Here is a 12,258-nt window from a genome sequence, read left to right as displayed (position 1 = left end):
AGAGGCTTCCAGGCATCATAGACTTATTTTCTCTCTCTCTCTCTCTCTCTCTCTCTCTCTCTCTCTCTCTCTCTCTCTCTCTCTCTCTCTCTCTCTCTCTCTCTCTCTATCTAATCTATCTATCTAATTCATATCAGCAGACTGAACTGAGATAGAACACAGCATTACTTAATAACCTATATCGTCCGCAAAACACCCAGATAAAATAGAAATTTGTTCACAAAAAACGGACATTGTAACAAACCCATTGTTAAAATGATGTCAAGTGAATGTGACCCTGAAACAGGAAACAGGAAGCAGGAAATGAGGAAGGGGGGAGGGGGGGGGGGTTTGGAGCAGACATGGACTACACCTGTTAATAAACGCATCATATCGCTTGCTGACAGTAGAGGTGACTCCACCCATGATATAAAACCTGAAAGGTGAGGCTACCTCTGAAAGTCACCATGGTAATGATGATGATGCATGCATTTCGCTGGACCTGGTCCAAACGGTGTGTCTCCATCCCACTATTATTAACAAGCATCCAGTGTCCTTTCCACATGCCCGACTCAGGGAATAAATCGGAAAAACACAGGGGAAGAGACAAAGGAACAGAAGGATGGACAGAGTCATGGAGGCTGGCCTTGACTCACTGTCACCCTTTTGGGGCTGAGTGGATTGATTTCCGGAACGTCTGGTCAGAAAGTATTTATGGTAGCACGCTCGACGCTCAACAACATGCAAAAAAATGTTGGTCCTCAAATGACTTCACATTTCAGCAGATAAACAGCATGCTCAACTGCGTTTACACAAGCAATGGATTAAAAACCACTATGATTTTAAGTCACATTGGGATAGGAAAATAAAGTACATTGATCTGTCTTGGTTTTTGTTCTTTGATCTTCTGAGAAACTGCAGTATGGTGAAGGAGGACCTCACCTCAATAAATAAGGTGGTATGATAATGGACAGTGAAAACCGCTGTTGCAACCCTAAATTATTCTGTGGCAACTCCCTTCTGAAAACGTCCCAACACACAGTGAATAAGAGGAGCGAAAAAGAGAAAGACAGAGACAAAGGGAGAGAGGGAGATGTGGGGGGTCTGGTAAATGTGCACGATGAATTCAGTGAGAAAAGCATAGTGGTCAGCAGAAAGAGTGGGGTTATGCTACGCTAATGCGCTTCGCTAACGTTAATGTAGCATTCGCCAGATGTGCTTATACTCAAGGTCGTCTCTACCTGCTAATAAAGCGTGATTAGGATTCAGGCTGTCCCTGGTTAATGGCTAAGGAGGATCTCGCACACGCTACCTGCTCCTGAGAAACATGTGTGCACTAATTAGGGTGCACATTAAACACAGCGACGTGATTACAGCCTGTTGAGTTGGACAAGACATACATAGCGCAACATAGGGGCTAAGGCTAGCCATTATCTACACAGCACACCATGGGGGACTGAGTGAGTGTCGGGCAGCCTTACTGCTCCTCGCCACATACACGCAAAACTATATTCAGCCTTAAACTGCATATTTATTCAGACACTCTTCACCGGTGCAGTGTCACTACTATATCGCACGCGTCCAGAACGAGGGGGCCTGTGAAATGCAGACAGGCATCGGCTCACTTGTACGCCGCGATCCCAACCCATCCATCGCGTCTCTAATCCCTCTCAGCAGGAACGTCGTTAAACACCCCCATGGACCTCGAAGCGTCCACTATTTATCTCATGCACACATGTGCACGGGCAACCCGCAGAAAGACGCACGCACACAGCGTGCTTAAGGGACTCATTATGGACCGGACTGCACCAGTGCGCCAGTAGCATGTTTAATTTAAGATGGCCAAACTGTAGCTCAACGCAGATGGAAACGAGCTGTTTCTGGAGCGGGCCGGCCCAGCTCTCTCCGGCGATGACCTCCGATGACTTCACACATTCCTAATCCCAGGTTTATTAACCTCGCACAGGGGCCAGCGGTTCACTGGGACCCTGCCGAGTCCCCGCGCAGCATGATAACAAGTTCCATGCTGAATACAACGGCCAGACTCGTTCAGACAGAACAGCTGCCTTTCTCATCACCCATCACTCATTCTGGTTCTTCTTCTCTCTAAAATGAATGGAGAGACATTCTCAGCACTTGGAGGAGAAAAAAAGGCAAGACTCATCTGTATCTAAGGAAGCATGTCTGAGCCTTGACCCACCTAAATGGGTGGTGGTGTATGACAAAGAAAATATTCGGCACATGGGGTGCTGTCTACGACCATACAGGGGAAGATAAAAACGGATCTATACTTCAAAAAAAGGAAAAATTATTTAAAATAACATATTTTCTGCAAGGTTTACTTTGGTTTGTCAGGCTATTTGTTTGAAGTTTTACTGAGGTATTGATGTTTTAGTCCCTGAACGTGGGTATCTTTCTAGGCTACACACAATTATGATAATTATTAAACCAATGAATCCCCTTAACGACATGCTTCTCTAAAGACAATTACCCAGCGAAATGTCATTTCTCAAAGGTTCTCACTGAAAGGCCATCATGAAGCCCAACTGGAACAGCCTGGTCCCTGCACAACATGATGGAGTAATAATGAGCTCAATACAAACCTTTTACACATTCTCTCTCCCTCCCCTTCTGTGTCACACCATAAGTGGCCCCCATATGTGGTACTGTAAACCTTCATGGTGTAAAAGGTTCCCAGGGGAACTGTACTGACCTTTGCTGAACCTCTCCAGCACAATAGAAGGGAGGAAACGTTTACACATAACAGTGAACTAACTACACTCCACAGACATCATCAATAACCAACATTGTAACAAGCTGTTAAATCAGTCAGAGTTGCAGTATGTGATATGTGATAAACTTATAATTTTGAGGTGTTAGAATGCTTACATACTGAATACTTATTCCTTTTTATTTACTTGCATATATGATGTTATTGCTATGCATTTGCAGAAGTGGAAAGAATGTGGTGAAGTTTTTCCAAGTAATAGAATCAGTTGAGCAAACTTTCAAATGTATAGGGTTGACTGGGTACTCAGTGCAGTCGTAGTGATTCCCAGCCTCACCAAAACTATCTTACCCCATGCACACACACTTCTGCTGCCATATAGCAAATATCTATTATAGGCTGAGTTAACTAAATGTCATAATTCTGAACCATTTTGTTTGCAAAATCACACTGGTCACACCCTATTTTTACTTCTATATGAAGATCGGTGCATCGTTAATAGAATTCCTACTCCTCTGGACACTTTACCCCCTTTCAGTGAGTCACTTTTAATTACTAGAAAAAGGAAAATGGTGTTTCTATTGACATTGATCTCGACTGGGTTACTGGACCGGCCGTCAAGGGTTGGAGGGGGAGCGGCCGGGTTGCATTAACGTTCTGGGGGAGCAGGTCGGAGCAGATGGGGTTTGCGGCAGTGTTTTTCAGGGGACCCCTCGCCCCTCAACAGGGCCGATAGAGTCTCGCCCAGGCAGGGCAAAGGGAGCCAGGTGGCCACGGCCCCTCGGACCAGCTGGGAGAGTGATGGGCCATCTGACATTCAGGGAGAAAATGATACACTTTCCACACCACACACTTTGCATGTCAATACCTCCACTGCACAATAAAATACAGAGAGAAAGAGAGAGAGAGATAGAGAGAGAGAGGCTAATCAAGGAATAGAGCTAATTATGGTGGCAGTCTGCTCTTTTTTTCCAATGTTTTTTTTATCTGCACACAATCAAGCTCTCGAGACAGAGCACAGTGCCAAGAGGATAATGAGATAACAGACCCCAAATGTATATGAACAAGGTCTGCACTAAACCTCTATGGAGAGAATGAGGTATGCAGCCACAAAAAGGCAACTGAGCTTTGTTCTGGGGGGGGGGGGGGAAATTACAATTTTTATAATTTAATATAATGAAAAGTATTTCTATCACATAGAAAAGTCTATGAATATTGACTGAACTACAGACTATTATTATTATTATTATTATTACTGGATAGCTCTTCTGGTATCCATTAGTAAAATGTTAACATCAAGCATGGGTGCAGACAGACTTGTCATTCCTTTAACTTGTTAGTCACTCTGTAGTAGTGAGTTTGGGAAAAGCTTCATGACTCCTGGGACCCAGGCTATACTGAGAAGGGGGCATCTGCATGACCTTTTCACCTTTCAGATTAGTGTGGGTTTATGGGTAATTGAGCCCCACCCCCTTTTTTAAAGTCCATGTTAGGGTCAGACACTCTTGCTCTGGGGTGACCAGGAACCAGGGTCAGCAGCTGACATCAGTCCTGTCTGTCTCCCCCTCCCTAAACCCAACTCATGTTATTGACATTACAATGTATGTTGATAACAATGCATGCAGAATATTTTTACTTATCTGAAAATAAGTTAAAAAAAAAAAAAAACTTCTGTCCTGGACTGATGGAATCCATCCTGTCAAAAAACAAAAACAAACACAAACACATCTCTCTAAAACCAATTGGAACAACTTGTTTTCCAGTATGACTACAGCCTTTGATTTCACTGGTTTCCAGCATTCTATTTTATTCTTTTCATTCCGTTTTTATTCGGTTCCATAGCTGCCATTATGACATAATCTGCTTGCTTAGTGTCGCCCCACTCAACTCCCACCTCTAGAGACTAGATGCTGACTGGACATCCAAGAGCAGACAAGACCATTCCTATTGAGGCTCTGTGTGCATAAACAGCAGTGAGGTCTGCAGCATCCTTAAGGGGGACAGCAAGAGATACGGACCTGGTTCTGGACCAAGGAATGGAAACCTGACCACACACAACCGTATTACCAGGCAGGGAATACTGGGCAGGCCAGACGATACTCACATTCTTAGCATTACATGGTAAGATCTTAACAATATAAGGTCCGCTGCGATGATGTCACAGCCACCTGCAGCTGCAGGCTTTGTAGACTTCTATAGACTTTGGTTCTTTAGCTGAAGACTTTAATTCTTTAACTAAAAATGTCAGCATCTTGTGTGTTGTTAGAAGCTATACTGTTAATTCTATATTTTTTGTAAATGGGGTACAAGTATTACTGAAAGATTATATCAGTGCTAGTCTAACCTTGCTACAAGATTACATTAGCTTCTGAGGGCAGTCTATGGAAAGGAGTAAAATGATTCTCTGTCGCCACCTAGCGGTAGATTGTTTGGTTGGTTAGTTTACCATAGTCGCCACGAATACAGTGGTTTTCCGATGTAGAAACGTCTTTTTTAATCCCCACTGTCACATACATAATAACATAAACATGTCAGGTTTAGCTTTACAGTTGATTCAGATAAAGATTGCTTTGAAAGTATTAAGGGTTGCTGTCCTAAACTGATATCTAACATCAGTAACAGAACAGGGCTGACTGATTATAGAAATGTATGTGAAATGTCATTACATATTATAAACACAACACACCAAAAATCAGTGTAAAATTAAAAAATGAATGAATGAATGAATGAATGAATGAATGAATGAATGAATGAATGAATGAACAGATGGATAGGTGGATAACTATGTCCATTTAGTGTTTCCAGCTGTCATAAAAAGACAATGCACACATTCATAGCTCATAATCACTACACTTTGCTGCATACACACATACACATACACATATGCAAACATGCAGGCATACTTACACATACATGCACACACACCTACTCACACCTTTTAATCTGTGTATATTTCAGTCATTGCTCTAAATATGGCCTCATACGAGTGCATCATGATGCTGTATGATGTAAACTGTGTTATTTTTTAAAATAAAACTTAAAACAAAAGTTGGGCTGCACTTCAATTATGTTTATTTCATTTCTGCAGCCACTCAGATCAGGTTAGTGGAAATTGTTCACCTGTATATTGATAATGTTATTTGACATCAGACTGATTTGGTGAGTAAGACCTGTGAGTGACATTAGAGCTTTATCACCTACAATGAGTAAAATAAACAAGAAGAAACAATCAAATTACTAAAATAATCCAATAATTACAGAGCCATTCAAATTTGCTTTGATTCAAGTGGGGCAGTGGTAGCCTGGTTGATGGGTCTTTGGCTATTGTCTGGAAGGTTGTGGGTTTGAATCCTAGCCATCAAACAATTACTTTTGGGTCCTTGAGCAAGGGCTCTTGGCTCTAGGGGTGCTGAATGATTACTTACTCCAGCTTGCAAAGAAGCTGGAATATGTGAAAAGAAACATTTCATAATACTGTATATATGACCAATTAAAGGCATTCCATCTGGCCTAGATCTTAAAGGTGGAATCTGTGAGTTATTTAAATGGTTATTTTACTTGTATTCTGTTTTATCTACATTTGCTAAGATATAAAACTTGCACTTTGACCATTGTTACTGTGTTAGTCCAAAACTGGAGTATATACTATGCAGAACATTTTTTTCTGTAATAATACACTGGAATTCAGTTATAAGCTTCATGTGTCCACACCACAAGGTGGCACTGTTCCCAAAATTACATAAAAAGCTCATAAGGGGCATTTCCTGCTGCAGATATCCCCTGACTTAAACAGATTATATACATTGACCAGAGGAAACATAATGATGGAGCCCACCATAGAGCCAGTTTGTGCTGCAGCTCCACACCACACGAGGGCAGTGTGGCTCTGGTCCCTTAGAATGACACCAACCATCACCTTCACATAGGACAGCAAGCCCATGAAGAAAACCCAGGACAGTACCTAAAAGTAAGCAGAGCATGTGTTTGGCTCCTTTTGTAATTAAAGATTTTGTCAAGGTTAAAAATGAGGACATGACGTGGGCTTTTTGGTTTGGTTTGTTTTGTGAGGTAATGCCTTAGAAGCGATGAAAGATGCAGGAAATTCTGCAAATAAAAAGTAATTACACACAACCGATCAATCACAATCAGATCGCACTGACATATTATCACAAGGACTGAATGGCACAAATAAAAACATGGGGTTTATTAAAGTATCCCGGAAGCTAAATTGAAAGTTTCAGGGATGGTTTCATGTTAGCTGGACTGCAATCCTGTTACATTCCTTTTCAAAAAGCAAACATAAAGAATCAAAACGAATTGGTTTTGCTGAGATAATCCTGCTTAATTAAGTTAAATGAAAAGCATTGTGAACTTACAATTGCAGCCTGTCCTGCTGGTGCATCTTGCAGTAACGGGCAGGGGCTCATGGCTGCCATGGCCATGTTGTACCCACCAAAGCCAGTCCCCAGCAAGCACAAGACACCCAGGAACACCAGTGAACTAAAAACAAAAACCCACACAAGTGAACATTAGTTAACAGCATTCATTCAGTGTGGCTCAAATGTTTAAATTGGTCACATTGTAATCAGGCTTGCTGAAGGAAATTGAATCAGAATAAAACTAATAGTGAAGTTGGCAAGTGGAGTTAGAGAAGGTATGGCCAAAAGCTCATATACAGTAGAAGCAAATATTTACTGGCAACCTAAAAGAACAGTTTACAAAGTAAAGTTATATTACATTCACTTCAAAATCATCACTAAGGAAGCTCTGTACTATATTTTCATGGTATCATACCGTTTGGGAGCAAGCATAGCAATAATGCAGGCCAATGGATTAGCAACTGAGGCCAGGGCAGCTGACAAATGATAGGCCAGATTGCCATAGGGCATGCAGGAGAATGTCTGCACTGATGGCAGCAGTCCATTGGTGGCGCCGTTTGCCCACACCACCATGAAATAGACAAAAGTCAGCTCACGGGTGGTATAGAATGGCTTCACTACCAGAGGTCTTAACCAGCTCCTCTCATCATCCTCTTGGCTCTTTGTTGTAAGATTGCTTGCTGCAGGATTTTCCACACCCCCACAGACCGATATGACAGCACCTGGTTCAGGTACCAGATGCTCGGTAGAGATCTCAAAGGTCCGAGGTACCCAGTCCAGCATGGCAAAAGCACCAAGGCTTACCACCATCATGGCTGACAAAAAGGAGAAGAAGACCTCCGTGGAGAAGTTGGGAGGGAGGTATTGAGTCTCCAGTGCAAAGCTTTCATTGTCAGAGTGTGAGAGGTTATCCACTGTTTGGGAAATGTTGACACACTTGGACATCCCAACGCCCTGCGCCAAAGCTATGAGCCCAGGCACAAAGCCACTCAGTCCTTCGCCAATGAAATATGTGGTGATGTATTTGGCTGGGAGCTGCATCATGAATGGTAGGAAAGTGACAGAGGAAGTGCAGTCCACCAAGGCGAGGAAGAACATGAGGATGAAGAATGCTGTGCTCCTCAATTCACCCAAAATGACTGTAGTCTTCCTCCAGAATACTGTCAGGAGGACGCATGCTACAGCACCGAGTATCAGCACCAAATAGATCACCAGATTCTCCCGCAATCGTCCTGGACACAGCTTGTGCACAAGGGTAACTAAAAGAGGGCCAAGATTGGCCAGCTGGATGATAACTGTGAGGTAGGAAGGTAAGACCCATCCCTCTGGCAGAATGTTAACGATCAGTGGTAGCTCCACCCACATCCCATTAATGGCCACCCAGGAACCCAGGCCAAAGGCGCAGGCCAACATGTGAATGTACAGTGTCATTATAGGATACAGAATCCTAGTCTGACAGCAGAGAGATTTGAGGGAAATTTCACAGTTTGGAAATCCAGATGCCTTTTTTTGTGTCGTTTTGCTTTTGTTTTCTTCTTCGGTGGGTATATGTCTCTGCGATCACGTTTTTTTCCTTCCTGGGGATAGCAGACCAGCATCCACAGAAAAAGAAAAAAAGCAAAGAAATAAATATTAACAGTTCTTTGTATTAAAAGAATAGAAACAACTGAAAAAGGGACGAAGGGTCCCTGCTGACCCAGAGAATGAGATGCATAAGCTGTTCACTGAAAGCACTCAAAGGTGTGTGCTTATAGTCAAAAGTCTATAATTGCTTTAGATTGCTTTAGACTATAAATACTTATAGTTAAATTAGTGTCATATTGCAGGACAAAGTATTTGTTTTCCAGTTTATGAAAAAGGAAATAGAAGCGTGTGAATATGGATATACTGTATATTTAGGATATTACATCAACTGTGGATCATTATATCAGTACACACAGAAAATTAAGAAACTGACAAAACACATAAACTATATAATAATCATGCACCATGACAAATTACAATAAAAATGTGCCATTTAATTCATAGTCTGATAAACAAATCTCCTTGTAATGTAATTGTTTTCTTTCAATTTAATTTAATTGTTGCCTTTAGGATTTATAGAGTTAATTTTGATTTAATTCAGAAAAATTGCAGTTTTCAATACAGCATGATAAAGTAAAAAAGTAGCATTGTTGGTGTTACCTGCTTTTGTCAAGACCATGTACTGTCTTGACAAGTTTCCTGCTGACTCCTGCTGTACACTCATGATTAATCTCATTTAAAACACTTTGCTTCAGCATGTTTCACAACACACTACTAAGTTAGATTGGTGTGAAAACCCATGTGTTACTGGTACAAAACTAGGTGAAAGGTCACAGGCAGGAGATACTGCAGTGTTTATCCATTGTATTGAAGTTAAATGTGTTACAAATGCCTTTCCTGCCTTACTGATTCATCCAGCTCACACTATACAATGGCAGCCTTACAGAGACTGCATAAAGTTGGTGTATTAAGGAAAAGTGAATAATTTATTACAGGTGTGCAAATTTTTTTAAAGGTGTGTACAAGTTGGATATTTTCTGAAGACTTCTATTTATAACCTCTATCATTTTGTATGTGATAGAAAGACACATTCTCTATGTGCTCTTGCTGTTCTGCAGTGTTCAGTCCAACCCTTTTTATTTATGAGATTATATTTTCTCTTTGTATAATAAAGTTTGCCAAATGATGAGACAGATAACTACAACTTTTTAATTATAGATTTAATCAGGTTTGACATCATATATAAGACTTTCCTATGGTATTTTTCATTTCGTAGTCTAATCTTATCTTTTTCTTTTTAACAACTTCTTTTGTAGCCCTCTGGATTCACTGATCATGCCGGCGTGATCAAATAATATGACTGGTCAAGACGGCACAGCATAAATTCATAATTAAGTTGAACATTGCTGTCAAATTGCATATAAAGTGCTGACTTGAAACACCATTCTAGTTTTTGTTCGTTGTTGATAGACCAAGTAGAAACTATATTCAACAAAATAGTTGTTTATAGTTTGATTTATTTATATATTCATGTTTTTAGCCTTTAAAATGCTTAATTGGGTATCTGTGTGTTTTTTGGGTCCAATATGTTGATAAAGTATGTCACCAAATATTTATCAACTAACCAGCAACATAGGGTCATCTTCATCATCACCAGCTGACCTCTAAGCTGACTGATTAGCTGCTTGTTACTAATCAAATTCAGAGCTAGACTAGCTAAGAGGAAACAGGTATACTATAGGCAAGCCATCCTGACTGTAACAGTTAAGCTTATAGGTCAGTCCTGATGATGATGTTGCGGCCAGTAACATTGCACTGAGTGTCAGTATCAAATATCACACTGAAGCTCAAATATAAAGTATACAAAAGTATACACTACAAAAAATATACTTTAAATATTTGTGAAAATATAGTGTGAAAATGGGATTTTAATATTTTAAGTACCAAGAGCATTTGGGTGTGGCTAAAGAAATAGCAAAGAGAATGAAATGCCAGACTGAATTCCATTCTCATGTGTAAGCAGTGCTTTGACTTAAATAAGAATCTGTTGTATATAGGAATATCTGACCTTTGTACATACTGGAATTTGAACCCCACACTTCTTGTTCAAACAGTCATGCATGGCATAACAATTTAGATATTTTACTATATAAGTCTAATGGAAGGTCAATAAAGCACAATGTTTTGCAATAAAGTGTCAACGTTTTCATGTCATCACGAACAGCATGCAATTCTACTACTCACGCTTTGAGACAGTCTAAGGAATCACCCACTTTCACCGTTCCTTTCATTGGGCACATGCCGCAGACAGCTGAAGAGAGGTCACAGTACAACACCAGATTAAGCAGCATCCAGACTGAGATCACACAAGCACGTGGCACTGTCGCATTTTAATCAGCGTAAGGGCGAAGAAAGGTTTGGTCCCCCAGGCTGCCGTCACAACTTAGGACATCATGAAACTGCAGGAGAGGAGAGGCTGCAACTCATTACTGCTCATTACTAGTGTAACATTTACTCTTTGATTATTTTATTACTTAGGGCTACACTTACTGCCACTCAAGCTAGGAAAGGTTTCTGTCCTACTTATGCCATAAGAACAGTGAAGTTATTGTATTTTCAGTACAGCTTGAGCACATTCCCTTATTTTGTGGAATAAGCAACATCTTAGGGTTAGTTGTCATTAGCACAGAAGCAATATGAACCTTTCAGTGGCCCCACTCTAAGAAAACCAACTCCAATGTCGCTACAGGCAAGAAGTGCATGCCAAAACCTCTTGCAAAGTATAATGTTATAACCAAAGTCAGCAAATTCCTGAAAATGTAAAAACATAACTGAGATGCTTACATTTAAATGGTATGGAGTTTAAAACTAACAGTACATCATTGTGGATGCAGGGTGTAACAGGAACATTAGAGTTAGCAAAAAAGAATATTAAAATAAGTCAACTTATGTCAGTGCTTATAGGCACCAGAGCTGCCTCCTGTTGGACATAGTTCTGATGTAAAGCCAGCTCTACATACACCAAACCTGACCTTTGACCTTGCTTTACAGTCAGAATTGTTTGGGTTTTTGTTTGTACATTTGACTGAACCCAATTGTCTATTAATAAACTCACTAGTTATAGTTTATAATTATAATTTAGTGAAGTCCTGGAAATGTACCTTTGATCTACTGTTCTAAGTGCTTTTATCATATACACACGTCTAAAACATTGTTTCTTTGGTAACCTTATGTACTGTATAAAGTATGTGTGTGTGTGTGTGTGTACAAGTAAATTGTTTTACACTATTGTCCTAGTAAGGCTTGTAACCTCCTAGTGCATCATACTGGGTTACACATCAAATTGACAATCAATTATTTTAGGTGTCAGTGTGGATAGGCCTGCAAAAATGGTGTTTACTGGTTTTCAGTCAGCATTACTATATATAGACTGAATAATTTTCTAAATCTGAGAAAATGGTTATTTGGGCTTACCTGAAGAACTGATTTTAAAAATTGTTTATTGAATTCCTTTTGTCTAAATCATGTAGACACTAGCAAATCACATGAACGCAAACTATAATAGCCGATGGTACCATCTTGGCCTTAATGTTTCTGCCAGAATATGTATTTGCCTATTTTAAACAGTCATTTTAAATGTAAATATGA

General features: G+C 40.3%; 1 protein-coding gene across 1 annotated transcript; it reads right to left on the bottom strand.

Annotated features, from left to right (window-relative positions):
• Positions 1–5,478: 5,478 nt before the first annotated feature.
• Positions 5,479–12,209, bottom strand: slc52a3-1 (solute carrier family 52 member 3-1). Its single transcript, XM_027031360.3, has 4 exons — positions 10,855–12,209; positions 7,502–8,663; positions 7,084–7,207; positions 5,479–6,668 (listed from the first exon to the last, which is right to left on the bottom strand). Exons 2-4 carry the CDS (start codon positions 8,515–8,517, stop codon positions 6,456–6,458), a joined length of 1,353 nt encoding a protein of 450 aa, XP_026887161.2. The 5' UTR covers positions 8,518–8,663; positions 10,855–12,209; the 3' UTR covers positions 5,479–6,455.
• Between the last annotated feature and the right edge of the window lie 49 nt (positions 12,210–12,258).

The sequence above is a fragment of the Electrophorus electricus genome, chromosome 25 (assembly GCF_041902795.1).
Source record: "Electrophorus electricus isolate QZ-2024a chromosome 25, ASM4190279v1, whole genome shotgun sequence".
Lineage (NCBI taxonomy): Eukaryota > Metazoa > Chordata > Actinopteri > Gymnotiformes > Gymnotidae > Electrophorus > Electrophorus electricus.
This window is presented reverse-complemented; position numbering and strand designations above follow the sequence as displayed.

What these genes read in the sequence shown, in the direction of transcription:
- slc52a3-1 (XM_027031360.3), bottom strand. Translation starts at nt 8,517, where the DNA reads ATGACACTGTACATTCACATGTTGGCCTGCGCCTTTGGCCTGGGTTCC. An exon ending in GCTATGCTTGCTCCCAAACG is followed by an intron (nt 7,208 to 7,501) that starts GTATGATACCAT and finishes TTTTGTTTTTAG; the next exon opens with TTCACTGGTGTTCCTGGGTG. An exon ending in CAGCAGGACAGGCTGCAATT is followed by an intron (nt 6,669 to 7,083) that starts GTAAGTTCACAA and finishes GCTTACTTTTAG; the next exon opens with GTACTGTCCTGGGTTTTCTT.